The 24,251-nt window shown below is 39.0% G+C and overlaps 1 protein-coding gene across 1 annotated transcript in view; it reads right to left on the reverse strand.

Annotated features, from left to right (window-relative positions):
• Positions 1-1,060: 1,060 nt before the first annotated feature.
• Positions 1,061-24,251, reverse strand: part of LOC149242897 (uncharacterized) — a 133,583-nt gene continuing 110,392 nt past the window's right edge. Inside the window, exon 6 of the mRNA XM_089371060.1 lies at positions 1,061-1,207. Within this exon, the coding sequence (XP_089227186.1) occupies positions 1,061-1,207 (147 nt within the window). The remainder of the gene's footprint in view (positions 1,208-24,251) is intronic.

The raw sequence follows: 24,251 nt of genomic DNA on the forward strand, positions 1-24,251 counted from the left end.
TGAGCCATCATGACTCTTTCTTGACCCAACATGACTTTCATTTTCTTAATTAATTTGATATTGCAGCCAACATGAATATCTTCTTCTTGATTTCACTAGTAGACTTCTTTGGAGGATTATGCTTGGTCATTGGAGGGCTTCTACACACCTTTGTGGACTTGATTATATTTACATAAAGTCATGAAGAGTTTCTATACACATAACATGACTCTTTGACACAAATAAATCCTAAAGACATAAAGAACAAGTATTTCACCTAGTGACACTTCTTACTCATGAAACCCATGTGGCAAGATTACAAATATAATTTATTTCCTTTTATTACAAATACAAAGATCATGTCAATATGAAGACCAAACCTAGTTACACTTTCTTCAACACTCCCTCTTAACTAGGGAGGTATTCATAATGGTACTTGGTCATTCTTAATTTGAAGAATTTCTCATAAGAAGAATCATATTTGCAATCCATCTGTTATAGCATCATTTCAACCAACATTGTTTCCATTTAGCAAGGCCTTGACTAACAACTCCATCTCTCACTTAGTTTAGAGCACAATGTTGGCGAGACCAATGACTGATAGACACACATCATCATTGTGGCTCTTAGGGTCATACCCACCTGGGTGTCCTGGAGTATGCCCTATTAGGACTATTCTCATCATGGGTTCCCAAACCTCACAATATGGGCCCTCTTACCCACTCTTGCCTTGGATTCCCTACCACATCCTCCTTCTTCTTCATCATGTCATCAGTCCTTTGTCTCATGATTTCCTTAAGTTGGAAATCCTAATGAAACTCTTGTTGCCTTTCCAGACTAGGGGATCCTCCGCTGAGGTTTCTATCAGAGACACTTTAGCATCTAGAATGTTCCTATTTGGAAAATGTTCCCTTTGACCTAGATGACTTCTTCCTTTCCTTTGATATTAAATGAGATTCCCAAGAGCTATGTTCTCCATGATTCATATGAGATCTTGTTTCCATGATGCCACAATGCATCTTCTTACCATGATCATATATGCAAGGACTTCTAATAGGATCCTTTTGAGAGGGACACCATCTCATTCATAATGGAGATCTATTACTCCCTTTTCCCTGATCCTTTCTTCAGCCTCCTTCACCCTTCCGGAAATATAGTATTGTTCTTTCTTGTCAACCTTCCCTTTCCTTTCCACACATATTTGAGTCCTTTCAAGTTCTTTCTCTACCTAGCATAGAGACCTCAAATTGTTACACAAGGAAATTTCCATATCCCGAGGACACCTGACATCTTGCTTACTAAGAATGTAGATGATTATTTTCATATCATCTTTTTTAGATCTCCCAAATGAGATCTCATGAATATATTTCTTCTTTTCTTCATGTCAGATATTTCCTTCTCTAATTTGTATATATCTCCTATTTATATCCTTTCTTGCTACATAGAGATGAGAGGACTTTTAAGAGTTCCTTCTCATGAGCTTAAAGGAGACCTATTCACTGACTTCTCTTCCCTATAAGGATTATGTCAATCCCCTTTATTCCGTGCAAGATAACCCATATATCATATAGATCTCCTTGCATTCGTGAAGCCATTTCAAAGAAAAAATGATTGCAAATCTTCAACTTGCATTCTATTTAAGTGACACAGAACTTGCATTCTCTGTCATTCAGATGTATGCAAATCTTCAACTGAATGTAATAGCCCTCCAAGACCAAGAGCAATCCCCAAATGCAAGAACGCTTCTCCAAATACAACAACACCAAAGTATGTAAATAGAATAATGAAGATCTTCATTTTGGCTCGAAAATGAATTAAATTAAAGAAATGGAAGTAACATCAGCTCAATAAAATAGTCACAACGGTTCATGATTTTATGTCGTCTTGCATATATGGACATAAACACTATAATACCCATCTAGGGTCAGCAAAAATACATGAAGAAAAAATCTTGCACGCCTATGAATTTCACATATAGGAGCAGATCCATAGTAGGGTTTGACTGCACCTCATTCGGGTTTTAGGTGCAGTCATGATCTCGGGTATATGGAGTAGGAAGGAGGAATCTCGGCCAAGTCTGCAACTCCAGGTGAGGATAGGATCTCGACATATCTATGAGACCCTTTGCATGATTGTAAGGTGTAGTTCTCAGATCACCGTAATTGCATATGGTACAACAATGCCTTCAAGTGGCACAGTAAGTTTTGATAGTGACTATAAAGCCCTCACATATATCCTTGTATTTTTTATCTAGGCATATATATGTGTATCTCAGTGATCGCACACTATTACAGTCTCAACATAATAAGGAGCAGTAGTAATCATTACAATCTTGACATAATAAGGAGCAACAGTAATCATTACAGTCTCATCTTAAATGGAAAGTAATATCTCAGTGCAGGAAAGAAAGTAATCACAATTTCGGTGAACCTAATTCATGGCAGTCAATGCATATATGTGATAGAAAGAATCTTGGAATCCTTACTGTCTTCATATAGCCTCGGTCTCACTGTATCGGCTTAAGAAGCATCACATTGATTCTATCGTTGCCCTCACTGTCTTGGAACTTTTTTCATAAAGTACACTCTCTACTACTCATAGTGAGCATGATGATGTTTCTAGCTAGGGTACAATGATGATCCAAATATGGTGTAGTAGCAATGAAGCCCTCGGTGCATTGTGATGAGCCTCATAAATGGGTAATTATATGGGCTCATGTTACCTCCTAACCTAGTCAAATCAACCATTCTCTTAGCTTAGTGTATGATTTTCTGATTATATTTATGCTTAGAGGGTGAGTTGAGTTAGTTATGATGCCATGTGGTCTAATATGTGTTTAATGCATATTATTGATGAATTTTGTGGTCAAAGTCAAGGATGCAGTGGACAAATGGCAGCAATAACTCGAACTGGAAAAAGAAGAGGACTTATAGGAGGGAATCCCCCTCATTTATTACTCCTCACTTCAAATTCCCCTTCATTTATCTTAGAGAACAAGAGCCAAGTCATGCACTAGAAGGCAGCCGAGCAAGTGGAGGATGACTGATGATTATCTCGAGTTTTGGGAGCCAAGCCTCCCTGATTTTAAGGAAGTTGTTGGTAGTTTTACTTGTATAAGTAGAGAGGCCTAAGGCCTCATTAAGGTTGGATTTTTGTTGTAGTTTTGCTTATGTAAACTTTGCTCAACTTCGAGCTTATTATCTTGACAATTCATGTAATCTTGTTATTGTTTTGGGAATAAAGATGGAATCCTTTTTGAGTTAGCATTGTGTTACCTCAGAGGGTTGAAGCTCTTGGGTTAGGGCCAAATCCAAGTAGCCAAGCTCCTCTTTACTTGTATTTGTATGTTTCATTTCATTTTGTAGATTAGGTTGTTGTTAGATGCATTTCTTTTATGGTTAAGAATAGGTTGCTTTTCATGATTCAGTAGGTTGCTTCCATTTGTGCTTTCTATAGCAGGTTAAGAAGTGATAAAGAAAAGATCTAAAAGGCTAGCAACAGTGCCTTGGCCTCTCTTCCTCCCTTTGGGACAATGATTTGAGGCAAAGACCCTCTTGCTACCCCAAAAACACAAATTTTCCTCATTCATAGGACTTCTAGTGTTTGTAGCTTTTTAGTTGGTTAATAGTCTAGTTTTTCTTTGCTTCAAAACTTCGTCATCATGATCACTTATTTATTTACAATAGTCCTCTTTCATGCTTTTCTTTCCTGTAGTAGTTATCAACATTTCCTTTCATAGATCATAGTTTATTTTGATGCAAAATCTCTGTTTTTCTAGATGCACTTATTCATTTCTTGCTTAATCTCATTGGTTGATTGTCTGTTGTTTATTGCTATGGGGTAAAATGCACGATGGATATGGAATGAAAACTACCCTCAAAGGCCTTCCCGGGACCTTCGACAGACTATAAGCTTATCTACAAAAGCTACCAAGTTACACACATGTTCATCTATCAAACATAAATTAGCAAGGTATGGAAAGAGGAGGATCATTATTGGTTTCTTCTAGATTTTCTTGGGGATCTCTATGCTGCAAAAAGAACTCCTTCAAGGCCGGCTCCAAGATAATTCCTGCACAAAGGAAAAGGCAAACAAATCACAACATATGCTCTTGAAAACTAATGTAAGAATGCACAATAAATATATATTAGTGTATAACTTAACTACTCATCTCGACAAGCATCAAAATGAACAAATAAATGAACAACATTACCGACACTATGGAGTAGGGAACACAACTACAGTTCTATATTTATAGTGGAAGAGTGATTACAACCATCCGTTGTATCAACCTTCCCTTGCCCCTTCTTCCTCTCTCTCTCTCCCTCTTTCAACGCTCTTCTTCAAGAATATGACAGTTTCACAACAGATCAATGGGCTATCCTTCCAAATGCTCTGACCCTTTTACAATGGCCCTCTCACTGCTTATGTAGCAATCGATTAGGGATACCAAGCTCCTCCTAGAGTTCATTAGGGAAAAATCCATGAACCTGCCTTGTTTTCAAGTTTTTTCCCATTTTCCTTCATTCTCAGATTAGAATTTCTCCAAATATCTTGATTTTTGGAGTTTCCTTACTTTTCTTGAGCAAATTTAGGGATAAATATCTAGATATTTGTGAGCAAATTCATTGGCTTGACCCTCTGAACTTCCCTTAGATTCACTAATGCTCCCCCTAGTCTAACAGCATGAGCTAGCAAGGTGACTAACGCTCCTCTATGCTTGGTAACAAGCTTTATAAAGCAAGTTGACAGTGTGCAGAGAGCGTTATTGTGGAGTCAAGGCCTGCAATTGTGGTCTTTGCTTCATTCATCTTTTCTTTCACCTTTGAGTTGATGAGGAGGTCATTTTCTCCTATAACATATGCCCCCTAAAGTATGAGATCAGAGGCAAAGACGATGACCGAAATACTTCATGAAAACTATAATTTTCTCGGTATGGGCCTATTTCGCCTAGTACTCCATCTCAAACGACTGCTGCAACTACCGCAACATATGTTCCATCTACCACACTTACTTCTGGAGTATCGACAGCTCTGGTTTCTACTGTCCCTGTAACTATTCCTCGGATATCTTTACCATCGTTTGGATCTACGATTCAAACTATGGTTTAGATGCCTGTAGGACATTCTGGTTTAAGTACGGTTGTCACAAGTCAACCACAGTTCACTTATCAACTGTACCAGGGATAGTACCAATTCGGTTCTGCTGTTCAGCAGCCAGTTTACCAGTATCAACCGTATCCTGGGTACACTTATCAACAACCACAGCAACCCCAGTATGGTCCGGTTAATCCTGGTTTTCCAAGAGGATACAATATCCCGAATGCGATTCCTATTCCTAGTTATCCTAGATATCCTCCTCCTGGGGCTGGTATAATGACCCAGAGTTTTAGGGATCCTAATCTGCAGCTGCCGTTTATCGCAACTTTATATTTACCAGACTTGTCGTGCCTAACGAACGATCCAATCAATTATCTTCCGTTTTGGCCGCCAATGCCGAATAAGTTGCCCTGTGACATTCCCAAGTTCTAGGGTACGTCTAGAGAGGACCCGTCGAATCATGTGATGACTTACCACCTCTGGTGTGCCTCAAATTCCATCTCAGATGATTCGATCCGTTTACGTCTCTTCCAGCGCACTCTCATTGGTCTCGCGGCCAAGTGGTACTTTGAGTTACCACGGGCCTCTTTTTATAATTTTAGCCAGTTAGCTACCTCGTTCCTAACTCATTTTCAGTTGTTGGTCAGATATGATAATGGCACGGAGTTACTAACTTCGTTAAAACAATCAACGTCCACTTATATTTCCGATCATATTCATGAATGGAGACGTCGAAGGCGGTTAGTGAAAGTTTTTATCCCAGACCAAATCTTAGCTGAATGGTTTGTTAAATCATTGTTACCAAAGATTACTGAAGACGTAGCTAAGGCCGGAGTAGTTACTGAGGAGCAAGTGATTGCTCAAGCGCAGTACCTTGACTTAGTTTACACTTAGTCAGGTACATTACACGAAAAGATCCCAGATCTTCCAAAGTCAAATCAAATCACTGCTGCTCCTTCGGGATCTCATGCTGCTGATGGCATGATTGGTACGGTGAACAATAAAAGCAAGAAGAAATCCTCAAAGAATTATTCTCCTATTATAACCTTACCAGACTCCCCGACAAGAGATTCTTCTTCTGAACTCTCTGCCGATATTCACGCTGTAGAGTCATCTACGGCTAAATCAAAATCCGGTGGGAAGAAGAAAGGAAAAAATAAGAATAAAGCTGACAAAACTCCAAAGGAGAAAACTGAAAAGGCGGAATCCAATGATGAAAAACGCAAGCCTCGTTATCCATGTCTTATTTGTGAAGAAGAACACTTTACAAGAGACTGCCCTCATCGAGCAGAGGTTGCGAAAATCGTCAAGGGTTCCCAAATTCCTGTTGTCTTGAAGGATCCATTTCCGAAAGATAGAAAAATGATAGGTTCTTCCTCGAGTGCCACTGAAGAACCCATATTGATGATGCCTAATGTAAGGATTGTGACTCGATCGCAAGATTATGGTAGTAAAAGTCCTGTTGATGGATCGAAAGAAGCAGAATCTTCTCATTCTAATCCATCAACCTCAGCTCCCGGTTCTGATCCACTACAGATCGAGAAACCTAACCCAGACTTAGTAATAAAACCGCCCACCAAGGGTGTACTTCGAAGGTCTGCTTTCAATCCACATGCGAGGGCAACCCAGAATTACAACATTGTTGAGGACTTAGTTGTTTCACCCTCAGGAATTTCGGCTTTGGAAGTGCTGCAATCATGCCCAGCACAACGCAAATTACTTTTGTCGGCTATAGGAGCTGTTGATGTTCAGGACCCGAACCTAATAATCTTTGATCTAGAAAATAGTACACCGTGTTTGCCTCATCAAATGGCTTTCCAGATCCCAGTGATAGTAAAAAACAAGCCTATTCATCGAACTGTAATTGATGAGGGAGCTTCCACGTGTATTATGTCGATGCAGTGTTGGAGATCGCTTGGTTCTCCTTCACTAAATCAATCCCCGACGATTCTTAAGGCCTTTGATGGCCGTGGGTTCCGTCCTTTTGGCATTCTACAGGATTTGCCTATAGGGGTTGAAGGAAAAACCGTTAGCCTAGATGTGGAGGTGGTTGATGCCCCTCTAGACTACAACCTTCTCTTGGGTCGAAGTTGGGCTTACGCTATGACAGCGGTCGTTTCATCGGTCTTCCGAGTAATAAAGTTTCCACATAATGGAAAGATCGTAACAATAGACCAGCTAACTTACTTTTCATCTGACCCAACCTCTTCATAGAGTATCCAGCATGTTGGTAAAACAACTATCCCATATAAGGATGTTGGTGTAGGATTAGTTAAAGATGTCGGTTTACTGGGAAATTTTCCGTTTCCTCCACTCAATGCATCATCTTCATTTGCAACCATTCATATGATTACATCAGACACTATTTATTACGACGATCCCTGGATCGTTCCTACTGAATCTGAAATAGACTCATTTGGTAATTCTATGCCGTTGAGTCCATATTAAATTTCCTATGAAGCCGTGCAGTCTTTTTCCGACCCGTGTTCAACCAAAGTCGACCAAATGAATGTGGTCCATGAGGAATCACTTTTCACATCAACCTCGGAGTTAATAGCATTTCCCGAATTTGTGTCATCTGACAAACAACTTCGTGAAGTCCTGTGTATAGATGACTTACCATGGGACGATCTCCATCATAGATCTTCATTTTTACCTGAGGTTGATCGTTTTGAAAATGATTTCTCATCAGTTTTTACAGCTGAATATGTCAAAGAGGCTCAAAATCCCATGAAACATCCTGATTCAGAGTTGAATTTGTGAAATATCTCTCGAACTCTTCCCATTGACATTTCAGTAAAGCCTGGAATTGTTGAAAACATTCATATAGGTGCTTCGTGTACATATGACGAACTTCAGACATACAAGGCCCTATTTCAAGAATTCCATGACGTGTTTTCCTGGTCCTACGAGGAAATTCCAGGAATTTATCCCGCGATTGTTGTTCATGAGATCAAGACTTACCCGGATGCTAAACCCATCCGACAACGTTTGCGTCAGATTCACCCCCGAAAAGCTGCTGCAATTAAAGCAGAAGTTGAAAAGCTATTGAAAGCAGGTTTCATTTATCCGATCCCGTTAACGGATTGGGTATCGAATATTGTTCCGGTTAAAAAAAAACAGGGAACAGTAAGAATATGCATCGACTATAGGGACATTAATCGAGCTTGTCCAAAGGACAACTACCCAACGCCCTATATCGATCAAATCATTGATGATTGTGCCGACAGTGAAATATTTTCCTTTATGGACGTTTTTTCCGGTTACAATCAAGTCAATATTCTACCTGCCGATCAACCAAAAACGGCCTTCATTTGTCCATGGGGGACATTTTCTTACTGCAAATTACCTTTTGGGCTTAAGAACGTCGGAGAAACTTTTCAAAGGGCAATGTCTTATGCGTTTCATGACATCAAACACATTGTGCAACCGTATCTCGATGATTTGCCCGCTCATTCATTACATCAAGCTGATCACCTTGTCCATTTACAAGAAATCTTCATGAGGTGTAGGCATTATCGTATTCGGTTTAACCCACACAAATGTGTCTTCTGTATAGAAGTGGGATGATTGCTAGGATTTGTAGTTTCGAAAGCCGACATTCACGTCGATCCCTCGAAGGTAGAAGATATCATCAAATTGCCTCCTCCTTCGAGTCTTCGCCAACTCCAAAGTTTGCAGGGGAAAGCAAACTTTTTACGACGATTCATTCCTAACTACGCCGAGGTTACAAAGGGTTTTACCCGGTTGTTGAAACAGAACGCTCACTTCTCTTAGGATGAGATAGCTCAGAAATCTTTCGATGCACTCAAACACGCGTTGACCCATGCACTGTTGTTGCATCCTCCCAACTACAACCAGGACTACTTTTTGTACCACGCCGCCTCCCATTCCACCATTGGAATGGTCTTAGTTCAGGAAGATGAATTCGGAATGGAACATGTGATATATTACCTTAGTAGGATGTTAAATCCCACTGAGCTAAAATACTCACATGTGGAGAAATTGGCATTGGCAGCCGTTCAAGCTGTCCAACATTTTCGTCACTACATTTTACTCCGTAAAACTACAGTCATTTCGGATTGCAACCCTATGATTTACATTTTGACTAAACAATTGCTAGGGGGCAAGTACTCCAAATGGATTGTTATCCTGCAGGAGTTCGACTTGGAGTTTGAGAAATCTAAGTCTAAGAAATCCTTAGTTTTTGCAGAGTTAATGTGTGACTTCCCGCATGCTCACATGGAAACTGTGGTAGAGGAGCCCCTTGCAGATGAATCTCTGTTTCTAATCAGCACTTTAGATCCGTGGTATGGGGATATCATCATCTATCTCCAGACCCAATCCTTTCGGCCTAAAGCTTCAAAGTCGGAACATCGGAAAATTCGATTCCAGTCCCAACAATACAAAATTATTGGAGATACTCTTTCTCGACATGGGGCAGACTCTATTTTTCAATGTTGCTTAACTCACGAAGAGGCAGAAAGGGTTCTAAATGACTGTCACTCTGGAGCGTGTGGCGGTCATATGTCTGGGTATGCCACAGCCCAAAAGGTGTTGCGCGCTGGCTACTTCTGGCCATCCTTGTTTAAAGATTGTATTACTGCAGTCCGAAAATGCCACAACTGTCAAGTATTTGATCGAAAGATGCGCGCTCCACCTGCTCCTCTCCACCCTATAATTACCATTGGTCCTTTTGCCAAATGGGGTATCGATTTTATTACATGTAACCCTCACTCGGTCGGGTGGCATGCGTATATCATCCTTGCGGTAGATTATTTTACTAAGTGCGCCGAGGCGATGCCTACATTTGAGGCAGACGGCAAGACAGCTGCAATTTTCGTATTCAATCACATAATTACTAGGTTTGGTGTCCCACAAGCAATAATCACTGACCATGGGCGCCATTTTCGAAACGTTATGATGACAGAACTTACAGGCCAGCTTGGTTTGCATCACGATAGTTCAACTCCTTATTATCCACAAGCGAATGCTCTGGTTGAATCTATCAACAAAGTTTTAGTTATCATGATCCAACGAATCATTGGTATTCATCGGTCAAATTGGCACAACATTTTATTTTCAGCACTTTGGGCGTACCGAACCTCAGTGAAACATCAACAGGGTTCACTCCTTTCCAACTAGTTTATGGTTTGGAAGCTGTGCTACCCATTGAATGTGAAATCCTGTCACTGCAAATGGCCATCGAGTTACTTCCAGCTACTTCTGAAGAGGAGAAGCGTTTATTATACTTAGCTCAATTAGATGAGAATCGACGTGATGCCGCATTGGAAATCGAGACTCACGCAAAACGAATGAAAGCTCAGTATGATCGAAATGTGACCCCTCGAAATTTTTCGGAAGGAGACCTAGTGTTATTATATGATCAAGCTAATGATAAATTAGGTGCTGTAAAATTCGTTCCTATGTGGCATGGGCCCTATATTGTCAAGCGAAAGCTTGCCAAAGGGGCCTATGAGCTGGTAGACTTTGACGGGGACTCTTTGGGTAAACCCAGAAATGGACTTTACCTAAAGAGGTATTATGCTTAAAAGATGGGTATGGAGATTTTAGTTAGGTTAGTTTTTCTTTCTAGCTGGTGTGTTTGTTAGTTTAGACAATGTTCTTAGCTTAGAAAGTGTGTTTTCGTCGTTATTCTGGCTTATCTTGGTTTTACTCTTGATGATGCAGATGTCGATGCCTCTCCAAACATACATTGGTTTTGCTGATGGTGCTTGTCGTAGTACACAGAATATCTCTTCCGCAGCTTGGGTTATCTATTCGCCCTCTGACGAGTTAGTTTCTATGCATGGGGTAAGCCTCGGTCAAACAACAAACAACATTGCAGAATACAGTGTAGTGATTGAGTTATTGTTTGAATCTATTTCATTTGGGATTCGGAGTTTGATAGTGAGGTTAGATTCTGAACTCGTTGTATTACAGCTTAATAGAGTGTATGCCATTAGAAATCCAGTGTTATTAAGGTTATTTTTGAGAGTGCGTCTCTTGGAACGTGAGTTTGATTACATTGAATATCAACATATTCCAAGGTCTTTAAATACATTAGCAGATGCAATTGCTTCTCGAATGTTAAATAGACATTTGCAATAATCATACATGTAAATTTAAAAACCATTCCATAACATGATTTACAAAATAAGCCGGTAATAATGATATATATAGATAGGAGTGTGTCAAAAAAAAAATACATCGTCTTCAATCATAGGTTAAAAATCACCTTATGATCGGCAAAAATGATAAGTACAAAAAACCAAAATGTCACATGTGTCTACAAAAACGACCATCCAATCACTGGTGATGATCTCTATATGACACCACTGCACGAGCCACCCTACACAAGAACCTCCTAAAAGGTCCTGGGACCCCGACTACAAAACGCTGAAGCCTGATAGGAATATCATCAATGGTAGTCTCCGGTATGTCTGCTGCAAGACGCTCTAGGTCATGCTCCAACTCAGCTAAAGTCTCTGTGGCCTCGTCCTGTGGGGCCGGTGCCACTGCAACTGGTAGTCTCCTCTCGAAAGGCCGGAGATTGGCTGGTCGACGTGGGCCTACATCTGCATTTTGAAAATTGTCACTGTCAGTTTTGAGACGATATAAAAACAAAAAATAGATAGTTTAAAAAATTTGTGGAAAATGAAGTTACCTGTATCATCCCATTGTTCTCCCGGTGGAAGAATCATGTCCGGATCTCCACGAAAATCAACTCCGGCATAAGGAAAATCCTGTATCGAAAAGACCTGGTCCTCTAACTAGTGAAAGTACTCCGGAGTAAATCGAACAACTTCCGTTCCCTCATCAGGATGACAGGCCATAACCGCAACCCATCGCATCAATTTGGGCTCTCAAGGAAGCCCAACACCAATAGTGAGCTACTGTGGGATCAGCATCGGAACCCTCTCTAAGCCGAAACTCACAACTAAAGGCCCATAACCAAAAGTCTTCAGCTGTCCATTTTTGGCTCGAGTCAGTTGGCCTTTTACATTGGCCAACACAGCATCACACTAGTTAAAAATGGTTCCTCGATAGCAATCAATCGCCATCCGCATCTGGGACCCAGTGGCAATGTGAAAAGCGGCAGCCCCGCAAAGTCTGGTAACTGTAAAGGCAATCACCATAAGTTCAGGTCGAGATATAGTTTTGATCTCTATCCCCTTCTCCTGGTTCTGAGTGTTACACCACTCTAGTCGGAGACTAGCAATGGACTGGCCACCCGGCCTAGTCCCGAACAGAGTCAAGTGTTCGCCTCTCTTGGGAAAACCAGTGAGAAAGTAAATATCTGAGGGCTCTTTCTCGAGATGGTGCCCTCCAATACAAAAACATTGGTCCTAAACGTTCCACCTTTCTACCAGCCACTCTAGAAATCTCACTTGGGCCCTCATGCTAGGTATGGCCCAGTATTTATAAAGGTTGCATGCCTTCAAAGCATCAATTGACGGTTGATGATTAATGGCAGCCAAATCAACATCTTCGTGCTCTCTCTCGTGCCAATCAAGCATGGTGGGCAATCTACACCCCAAAAAACATCTGTTAGATTCAATGAAATCAAAAAATTTTGGTCCATTTTGAAGAAATTGGGGTTTGAAAACTCGTTTTGTGGGGTATGCACCCCGCCTTTAGAAACAGAGCGTGGGTACGTAGGTTCCCTTAAGGTAAGTTGCGTACGCCCACCATTTTCCCAATTGAGAAAATGTCGGGGTACGCAGGTCACCAGTGGAGCACCTGCGTACCCCAAAAGGCGGATCTTGAAACCCCAAAGCCTCCAAAAAATGAAACTAGGGCCTAAAAATGAATTCCAAATGGATGAAAATGAAGAGGAGGATGTTGTAGAATACCTGAAAGAGACAGCATTTGATTTCGACGGTCGGATTCTCCGCAATGTCCATGGGAAGTTTCTTTCCAAAAGCCCTCTTTCTCTCCTCAATAGTAAAATGGTAAAAATGAATTGGTAAAAGCCCTTTTTATAGGTTTTTTGGGTAAATAAATGGGAAATTTCTTTATTTTTCACCATGAGAAGGTATTTTTCAAAGTATTTTTATCTATCATCAACAGGTATGAGTAATGTGTTGGTTTTTGTGCAGGATAAAGGATTTTCAGGGAAAATTGTCATTTTTTACAAACAAAAACATCAGAGTCATCTTTAAGCCCTTTTCTGACTCCTAAAACATGAAAATATTGTCGAGCATTTCTTTTACACTCGTTACAACGAAATTAAAAGACGGTCCTCTTATAGCCCTTTTCTGACCGTAAAAACATGAAAATATTGCCGGATTTTTGTCGTTTCAAATTCGATATTGGAAATAAAACGATGTGTCCTTGATCGCTTTTTACTTTTCAGGTCAAAGACACTAATCATGAAAGTACTCCTTGGTCGTAAAGATCAAGTGGTTCTCTCAAGCATTATTTTATACTTTTTCGGGCTTGGGAGACACAAACCTACGAAAAAGGTCGACCCTGGAGTCTTCTTAAGTTTTTCAGACTCTCTAAAATTGAAAAACACCGAGTTTCTCCTATAGTGGACTCGTTAAAATTTCACAGTAAAGGACCTGTTCGATTACAAACAGGAACGGACCACTCCTTCTTAGGGTTCGAATCTAAACTAAGTTGGACTCATCCGAAGGATGAGCTTATAATCAAGCAAATGTTATCCTCCTCAAGCTTGTAAAAAATAAAGAGGTACTTGCCAGAAATGGTGGGGGAAAAGAGAGAAAAATGAGCCTATTTGTTATCCTTTGTCTCAGAGAAACCTTATCACCGCTCTTGAACATGACACTTTTCATTCACCTGGGTTGGGAAATCCTTTGCCTCACATTTGATCAAACCACATCGAAAGTCTTCAGCCGGGTATTAACTTTGGGTCAATTGTCACCAAGCCATCTGTTGTGTCGTTATGTGTTCAAGAGGTCACTACAAATAAACCATTCATCTACAAAATACCTGTCATCCATCTTGACCATCCCTGAGTCAGTCCTTACAGCTACATTTCTTCAACTTGATTTATGATTTCATGTTGTGGGCTTGCCTACGACGGATCGCTTTCTATCGACATCAGCATATTATCTAGAAATATGATCTAGAAATCGTCAGTACCTTGAAATCCGCATGCATCAATGGCATATTTCTTGCCTTCGACGATAGTTTACATCATTGACTTTCGATCGACGGATTCCGTGACATGTTCGACATCAGCACATTCATTCACATCTCATGGATTGTACTGGGTACTTTGAGAACCATTGACATCGCTGGTGGTCTCTCTCACACTTGTTAACAGTTTACATCATTGACTGGTAATCAAGTGGTTTCTACCATGCTCGACATCAACTCATTTATTCGCATGGATAGAATCGTACTATTTCGGGAAGTAGAAATGAAGACCGTGGATCTAGTTTCCGCCATCCAGGCTGCGAGGAGTTTTGTATTCATTATATAGTAGACTAATTATAAACAGATGGCTATGTCCATACTGTGTCTACATGAGTCTATGATTATGATGTATTGCGAAATCATTCTTGTATCAGAGCAGTAGTTAGTTTGTTAAAGTTTTTTGATCTGAGTATGGGAATTCCTACCTCAGCGATGATATGATCTCATACATGTATTTTGTGTTGAATATTTGTAGGTACCGACTGGGCTCTCCACAAGATAATCCTTGAAATGATAAAGTACTTCACCCTTCCTAGATGATATGAAACCCTAATCTACTACAGGCTTCGCACTTTAGGGGGCAATTGTTACAATAAAATTTGTCACCATGACTATTTGCAGTCAGTATGGCTCCGTCAATAGTCATACTATCCTCCTTGGAAAGTCTTATACCTATGTTCCTCATGTCAAACTCCAAGAAAGAGAGAAAGTCCTTAAAAGTCAATATAACTATGGTTACGCAGTTTCTCTTAGCCTTACCTGCGTGTACGCACCTCAAGTTCATAAAACCTACGTACTTGTACGCTCTGTCTGTAAAGGGGTGGGCGCGTACTCCTGTAAAGATCAAAAGGCACAAGTTTCACTTCAAAAACGTTACTTGTGGTCGATTCTAGAGAATTCTAGAAGATGGTTTGACGTGGATTGAGCGCCTCCAGATGGTTCATGCATCCCAATGAAAGAGGAGCTTATCCCATGAAGAGGGGAGCTATCCCATTGAAAGAGGGGCTTATCCAATTCATGGTGGACTTGATTAACTTCCTCTAAAGCACTATAAATACAGGCATTGGGCCAGAGAGAGGGGAGGTTGAAAGTCGAACATTCCTAAGGGTAGATGCTGCTGAAATTAGGACTCCCTTATAGAGCTTGAGAGGAGAGATTCCAATCCTTTCCTAGCTTCATTTGGAAGTGGGTGAGCTGATCAAAGTAAAGGAGAACTCTTGCCAGACCCTGGGAGGGACCTGCACAACACCAAGGCACTGGTTGTAATGGTTTCTTTTGTTTCCAATTAATACAATAAAGTTCATTTTTCTCAACAAGTTGTTATATATAATTTGTTTCATAAACTCCTTGGTCTTTATGATGAATATGTTTTATTATATGAGTTATTCAGGTGCTATGTAATCGTTTGCTTGTTAGTGAATGCAAGCTTCAAGGAGAAGGAGCTCATCTGGATCAGAGAGGCTAGACTACAACAAACAAGCGTTGGACTAAATGTAAGCCTTAAACACCTGGTTGCTTTTATTTTAAATGCATATTTAGGGAAAGATAGTGCTTGATTGTTTTGTTTGTCACTAGACAACCTTTGGTTGCTAGGGAGGTCGGTTTTGTCCGCAAAATTGACTCTTTCCGCATGACAGCACCCATAGTTCCGCATTGAGTGTTCTATGGAGCACTATATGTGGCACTAGTCGAAGGTATGCATTGTGGCACCATAGGAGTGGAACCTAGCATCTACTGGGTTCCACTTATAGAGGGTGTTATGTGAGTTGTTGTACCTGGGACAAACGGGATAGCACGATTCAACATTACTGGTGTTGTGATAACCATTGACTGGGGAAGTGGTAGAGGACCAACAGTGTCTCTAAAATTCCACAACCCCTGTATCATCAACTGGATAGATGGGAAAGTTCCACCTACTAATGAAGGAAGTATAGGTACCATGGGAACCATGATAGGATTCAATGGATTTGTGAGCGGAGTGTTAAAGAGCAGAACGAATCCTTTTGTGAGGAAATCCTCTGGCAAACTAGAAACGTTGGTCATCCACACAGATCCCTTGTGAGATTTAGGAGACTGATTCTTCAAAGATGAGGAATCCGAGTCAGTGGAACTCGATGGATCTTCCACAATGATTAGAGGAAGTCCTAAAAATTATCTGGAGTGATGAAGAGGACCGTACGTAGCCATGATGACTGTTAAGTTTTATCAAATAGATTTTAATGTGAAATTCTTTAAAGTCTCAAAAATGATAGCACTCAGGTACCTAAAAATAAAAAATACACTAAATATATCAATCAACAAATGGAGGGAAAGTACTTCGTCTGATAAGCACCGATTACTGGAGATGAAACCCAGTCTCTCAATTAATAATAGAGGAGGATGGCCAAATGTATGGTTATGGTTACTTTAGAGCTTCGCCCGAACCTCAAATTGAGGGGCCAAGTCCTCTCGTGAAGACGAGAACCCTCACAAAAACTGAAGACAAAGTAGATCTGTCCGTTTTAGGTACCAGGACAGCCTGTCCCAGTCACCTTGTGTAAGTACCTAGAATTTTTGGCCACTAGAGATACCTCAAATCACAAACATTACCAGGGGGGACATAGTCATAGACAACATGCTATGTGGGCAGGAAACCTGAGTCCCCGACTCAGTTCCGAAATCCTTGAAGGGACCCCCAATACACAGAATGCCCAAAGGATTTGTAAGAGAAGGCGAGCTACCTTCAATTACAGTCTGATGTTGTCTCGTATTTCGCTCCGTTGTTAGTGGAGTGGTCCTAGTAATATGAGTGCAGAAGGATTTTTCACTCGTTAACGACACTAGTTTTGGTTTTCAACCTTGGGCAGTTCACTCACATGCTTATCCCAAGGTCCTAATCTAGCTAATGTTGGTTTGCTCAAAAGAGTAACTGATTGATTTTAATGTAAATTTTAGTGTACTTGATTATTTGTCTTCGATACGGGTGTTGATGTATGAATATGGTGAGACTCTTGACTCAATAAATCATGCAGAACAATGCTCTAATTTTTTTTTTCAATTTCTTATGCAAACAAGTCTTATTCTACACATTCATCTTTTCACATATTCATGGATTCATCTGTGCATCTAAAGCCATTCAACACTTGCCTAATTGAAAGATTCTTTTCCCAATATTTCCTAACTACTACTAAAAACCAAAATGAAGCATCTTACAACTATTTCGACAAAAGGATGAATACAATTTATCAGTCTTTCTTTGAAAAAATGTATTTTAAGAGGGAAAAACTAAACATTTTCTTAAAAATAAATTTTCAAGACACCAAATTTGTTAACATAATACTATTGCAGATCTTACTTTAGCCCCTGAGACAAGTTCCCCCCCTTTTGGTCCACAAACTCTTCTGTAAATCATGGAAATGGGAGACTAACGCTTTGTTTCAATGTAAATAGAGAGCTAGTTGGGCCACTAATGCTCCCTATACACAGGCACAGAGATTTATAAAGCTCTGTTTAGTTTGGCAACCTATGTTGGTGAGGGAAATAACTCAAACAGAGGGTCTTTATGATCAGTTTCTGAGGAGAATGAAAACTAGAAGGATGAACAAGATAGTTGGTGGATCAGAAAGCATTTGAAGAAGTAGGAAGCTCTTAGAAGAAAGAGAAGAACTGAGAGGAGTCCAGGTTGACCAGGAACTAGATGTATAGTCCCCAGTGGAGTCACTAATTCTGCTATTGGGTAAAATGCATGGTGGATATGGAATGAAAACTACCCTCAAAGGCCTTCCTGGGACCTTCAACAGATTGTAAGATTATCTGCAAAAGCTACCAAGTTACACACATGCTCATCTATCAAACATAAATTGAGAAGGTATGGAAAGAGGATCACCTTTGGTTCCTTCTAGATTTTCTTGGGGATCTCTATGCGGCAAGAATAACTCCTTCAAGGCCAACTTCAAGACAATTCCTACACAAAGGACAAGGCAAACCAATCACAACATACTCTCTTGAAAACTAATGTAAGAATGAAAAATAAATATATATTAGTGTATATCTTAACTACGCATCTTGACAAGCATCAGAATGAACAAATAAATGAACAACATTATCGACCCTATGGAGTGGGGAACACAACTGCAGTTCTATATTTATAGTGGAAGAGTGATTACAACCATTTGTTGTATCAGCCTTCCCTTTCCCCTTATTCCTCTCTCTCTCCCTCTTCCAGCTCTCCTCTTCAAGAATATGACAGTTTCACAATAGCTCAATGGGCTATCCTTCCAAATGCTCTGACCCTTTTATAATGGCCCTCTCACTGCTTATGTTGCAATCGAATTAGGGCTACCAAGCTCCTCCTAGAGTTCATTATAGGAAAATCCATGAACCTACACTATTTTCAAGCTTTTCACCATTTTCCTTTATTCTTAAATTGAAATTTCTCCAAATATCTTGATTTTTGGAGTTTCCATGCTTTTCTTGAGTAAATTTAGGGATAAATATCTAGATATTTTTTAGCAGATTTTTTGGCTTGACCCTCTGAACTTCCCTTAGGCTCACTAACACTCCGCCTAGTCTATCAACATGAGTTAGAAAGGTGACTAATGCTCCTCTATGCTTGGTAACAAGCTTTATAAAGTAGGTTGACAGTGTGCAGAGAGCTTTAGTGTGGAGTCAAGGCCTGCAATTGTGGTCTTTGGTTCAATCATCTTGTCTTTCACCTATGAGTTGATGAGGAGGTCATTTTGTCCTATAACATTTGTGGAGCATATATCTTCTAGCAAAAAGATAGCTTATTAGCCATCCCATCCTCCAACTGATCCATGCCCTATAGGTTGCTGAAGTCTCCCCTCAATTCTACCTTAGTTTCCTGCATTTTCCATAAAAAAATTTCCTCTCTCCTTGAGAAAATCCAATTATCTTTCTCTAGTAAAAACACAACGAATCTAGAGTAATTGAATCAATAATCTTATTTTAGCATAATGAGCATTAACCATAGTTGTAAGGGAACAACAATTGCAATGATAATGGAATAGTAATCGAATGAACAACAATCACAATTGTAGGTAAACCGTAGCTAAATGAACAAAAATGCCAATCTGTAAATGAACAACAATATCAATATGTAAATGAACAACAATATCAATCTGTAAATGAACAGCAATGTCAATCTTTAAATGAACAACAATATCCGAATTAGATAGTGCGATATTATTTCAGAATGAATAGCATAACATCTTCAGTTGCAAATAATAATCTTGCTATCCAATTACTAATTCGATATAACAAAGTAAGTCAATGAAATGTTTAGGAACAAAAGATTACTGAATAAAGCAAGTAAAGGAAATCAAACCACACACGACTGTAATCATAAAATAATGATACAGGAAGCAAGTGATCCACTAGGGCTGGGCCCTTAGCCACCAGGGACGCACTACTGCAGTTACTCCAGGATTAGATAATGGAACAACAATGAAGTTATATATTAATCATAAAGGCAAAGTTACAACTATCGCTCTTTAAAGAGAGTCGATGATCAAAGTTTAGATTACAACAGTAAACTCTACAAATCAACAATAATATTTGCCTCTTGGGCTAGTACCGTTGTCCCTTTTATAATGGCCAAGCGGAAATATCAAAAATACAGATAAGTCTTGAGGTAGTGATCCTGAGGGATCAAAGGATCCTGAGGGATTTGCCATATCTTTAATCTTCAGTTATTGTTTTGTCCTCTTGCATTGATACCGTGTTTCTTCTTCCTTTTCCTAGTCCATGCACTCCAATCTTGATCTCCTCGTCTGGATGTGGTTTCCTGTCAAAGGTACAACAGTTGGTTATGCTTTGTCTTTTCCTCTAGAATAGTTATTTTCCATTTTCTTCACTTTCTACATAGAAAAAGACAATAATTAATCATTTTACATCAATCACAAATCTCCTTAATTCTATCATAATCCTTTAACATATTACCATCTTAGATGTAAAGAACTTATGATTTAAAAGAAACGATAAAGAAATGGATGGTAAAAGCATACCTTTTCCAACACGGATTCCTTATTTTCCAACAAGTGTGAGTAGATAAATAATGCATACAAATAGGGTTTTGATCTTATTAAGTGTTCCAATAGAGTAGCATGATTTTCTTCTACAAATGGACTAGTCTTATCCATTCATGCAATGTCAATTAGAATTTACATTTAATTGAATGGCATTCTCACTTTTGTAGTTGGAATCATGTTCATTGATGCTTTAATGAGAATTTTTCACTGTAGTTAGTTGGAGTGGTCTTTGAACACCTTGATCTAATTTCATCACTGAGGGTGACATGAGTAGAACCTAACCTACTATGCATATATGATTTTCACCTCTAAGTCTGTATGAGACTTGGGTTGATAATCTGAGTTGAGAAGCCCTTGTGAGTTGCAACATTCTTGGTGTAATACTAGGTCTCATCACTTTTTGGCACAATTTCAAGGGATTTGTCTAAGTAGGTGTTGTTTCAGCTTAAGAGTTTCTTGTCTTTTTTCAGTTTTGCATCAGTCTTATTACTTTGAACAAAAAGTGAAAAATTCAAAAATTAAACTTGTGATTTCATACCTCATATATTATGAAACCATCTCACAAAAAGATAGAAAAGTTAGATCAACGACTTAAAAATAAGTCTCTTCAAGGGGGCAACCTATTTATATTAGACAAATGAACAATTATTCGATGATACAAATGACAAGACATCCTCTCTATATATAGGAATCTAAGGGATCCCAATACAATCAAAGCCTACATAAAAATAATATTATAGGGGCACAACAATAACAATAGTGGGATTCTATGGGGCATACTAATAACAACATGGGGACTATGTGGGCACAATAATAAAATAAGGGGGTTGCACTAATAATAATAAGGGGTTACAATAGTAGTATAGCGACCTAACATGCCCCTCTCATTCAAAAATTGTTGTCCTTAACGCTTGAGTAGCTCTGGATACTTTTGTATAAAATTATGATCCTCCCATGTGGAATATTCAACGGGTAAGTAATTCCACTTGATGAGATACTCTAAAATTGATCGATTTCATAGTTGTCGATTTCTTTTTTGTTACTGCTTCTAGTTCCAATATGATTTTTCCTTCCTCGTCAAGTTCTGGAAATAGTGTTTGAACTGGTATCTTCTCACCTATAACCTTCATTAAGAATGAAACATGGAAAACTACTTGCACTCGAGACGATGAACGAAGCTCCCAGTAGGACCTCCAATTTGCATGCCATAGTACCAATATTTTTTATCACCTTGTATTGACCATAATATTTTGGTGATAATTTATTATCCTTCTTAGCTTGCTTGAGGGACATTTGTTTGTATGGTTGTAGTTGTAGAAATACCCAGTCACCTACATCAAAACGTCTGTTGTTGCGATGTTGATATGCCTGTTGTTTCATTCTATTCTGCACCAAAGTGAGGTTATCTTTTAAGAGTTTGAGAACTTGTCTCTGATGCTCGATATGATCTTCCATTGCTTGAACCTTAGAATTTTCTTTTAAATATGACGTGATGAATGGTGGACGATATCCATAAAGTGCCATAAATGGGATCATTTTTGTTGTAGTATGAAAAGAAGTGTTATACCACCATTCAGCCAAAGGAAACCACTTGATCCATTGTGTCTATTTATCAGATACAAAGCAACGAAGATATATTTCCAAACATTTGTTCACTATCACAGTTCTCCCATCAGATTGAGGATGATAAGATGAGGTAACTAAGTACCCAAATATTCCACCTCTTGTACTCCAAAGAGACATTTGGAGATTTCTGCATATAATTGTTTCTCCTCCAATAGTTTGAGCACCCTTTAACCATGTTGAACATGATCCTTCCAAGACTTGTTGTAGATTAGTATATCATCAAATAATACTAACACAAATTTTCTAACGAGGGTTTGAAAATACAATTCATCAAAACATGAAATGTAGAAGGTGCATTGGTAAGGCCAAAAGGCATGACCAAAAATTCATAATGAAACTCATGAGTTCTAAATGTGTTTTTGGAATGTCTTTAGTCTTTATTCTGATTTGATGATATCCCGAATGGAGATCCAACTTGGTGAAGTAAATTTCTCCATGTAATTCATCCAATAATTCATCAATGACAGGAATGGGAAATTTATCTTTAATAGTAAGCTTGTTGAGCTCCCTATAATTCAAACACATGCACCATGATCCATACTTCTTGTGCACCAATACCACTGGAATAGACAAAGAGTTTTGACTAGGTTGAATTATACCAACCTCTAGCATTTCTGCAACCATACGTTCAATTTCACTCTTTTGGGCATATGGATATGTGTAAGGCCTAATGTTTGGGGGAACACTTCCTGGAATCAAATGAATAGCATGATCATTATCAATAATAGGTGGGAGGCCTTTGGGAGTCTCAAATACCTTGGAATGATTGTCCAAAACGTTTTGGAGATCTGGAGAAATAGATCATTTCGATGTGGGAACCTCTAGTGAACATAATTGTGCAATTATGCCTCATTTTTCTTTATTTAGAAGCTTTGTAATGATTTTAGGGCTGATTACCTTTCTTGATTGCCCTGTGATACCCCTTAATTAAACTTCCTTTCCTTCCCAAGAAAATTTCAAGAAAAGTTCTTGAAAATTAAAAGCTATCGTACCCAAATACAGTAGCCAGTGGACTCCTAGTATGACATCTACACCACCCATTATAATGGAAAGAATTTGAATATTCAATACATATTCTCCCATGGATAGCTTGATATTATGGAAATTTCCAGAGAAGTTCATGGTTCCTCCATTTGCAACCATTACTTGACACTCTAGTGCAGGATATAGGAAGAAATTCAATTCCTTGGCTATAATACAATGAATAAAATGATGGGTACTACCCAAATCAATCAACATTGTTACCTTTTCTTATTGATATTCCATTCTACCTTGAGAGTTTGATGTGTGTTAATTTCTATCAACGCATTGCAATATATGGTCAGACTCGTTTCTTCTTTCTCTGTGATTTGTTCATGGTGTATATCTTCTTCTTTTGATGCTTCTTGTTCCTTTTCTTACTTCTTTTCCCCATCTATGTAAATTAATTTCTTCTCATCACACTTATGACATTTAGTGTATTTTCTATCACAATTGTAACAAATAACTTTTTCTCTTTTCTCTTCGAATTGTTGTGGTGTCAACCTTGTAGGTGGTGGAAGGCTAGGAGCAACAACACTTCCATATTTATAGTTGTGAGTAATAAACTTCCTTGTTGCCATAATTTTGCTTTCCATTTTTCTTGCCAACCTGAATTCCTTCTCTAGTGAATCATGTTCCTAGAGGCGAACCTCATGTTGGATGTTATCCTTTAAATTCCCTATGAACACATCAATCATATGCTCCTCTAGAATAACCCTTACCTTTATATTCAATTTTTGGAAGTCATCAATGTGCTCCATCATTGAACCCTTTTGTTTGAGATTTATCAATTGGCTAAAAAATGTGTTGCTTTTTGTACCCTCATAATGTGATATCATTTCTTCTGTTAAAATTGCCCAAGTGACAATTTGTTTATGAGAGAAAAGCCATTTATACCATAAAAAATGATTTGGTTCCAAATATAAAGCTGCAATGCGTACCTTTAGTGTGTTTTTCACATTATGGAGATTGTGATATTGCTCCATCTGTAGTATCCATGTTATGGGATCCTTGCCATAAAAATTTCTCATATCGATCTTTGGAAGAAGGTGGGTCTTCAATCCAACGCTAGAGTCCATCAAATCATGATTAACATTTCTTTTGTTTTCACCATGAGGTTCCTTTACTACCCTTTCATCATTAGTAAGAATTTCTTGTAGCAACTTTTTCAAATTTGTCTTCGAATCTTCCATGTTGCCTTTAAGTTTTTCTTTTATACCATCGATCATAGCTTCCAATTCATTCATCATAGCTTCCATGTATTTCTTTAAACCATCCATATTAGCTTCCATGCATTTCTTTAAACCATCCGTCCTAGCTTCCACGCCAT

Source organism: Pinus tabuliformis, chromosome 8, assembly GCF_031772625.1.
Source record: "Pinus tabuliformis cultivar Carrire ecotype Pingquan chromosome 8, CPIR1, whole genome shotgun sequence".
In the NCBI taxonomy this organism is placed as follows: domain Eukaryota; kingdom Viridiplantae; phylum Streptophyta; class Pinopsida; order Pinales; family Pinaceae; genus Pinus; species Pinus tabuliformis.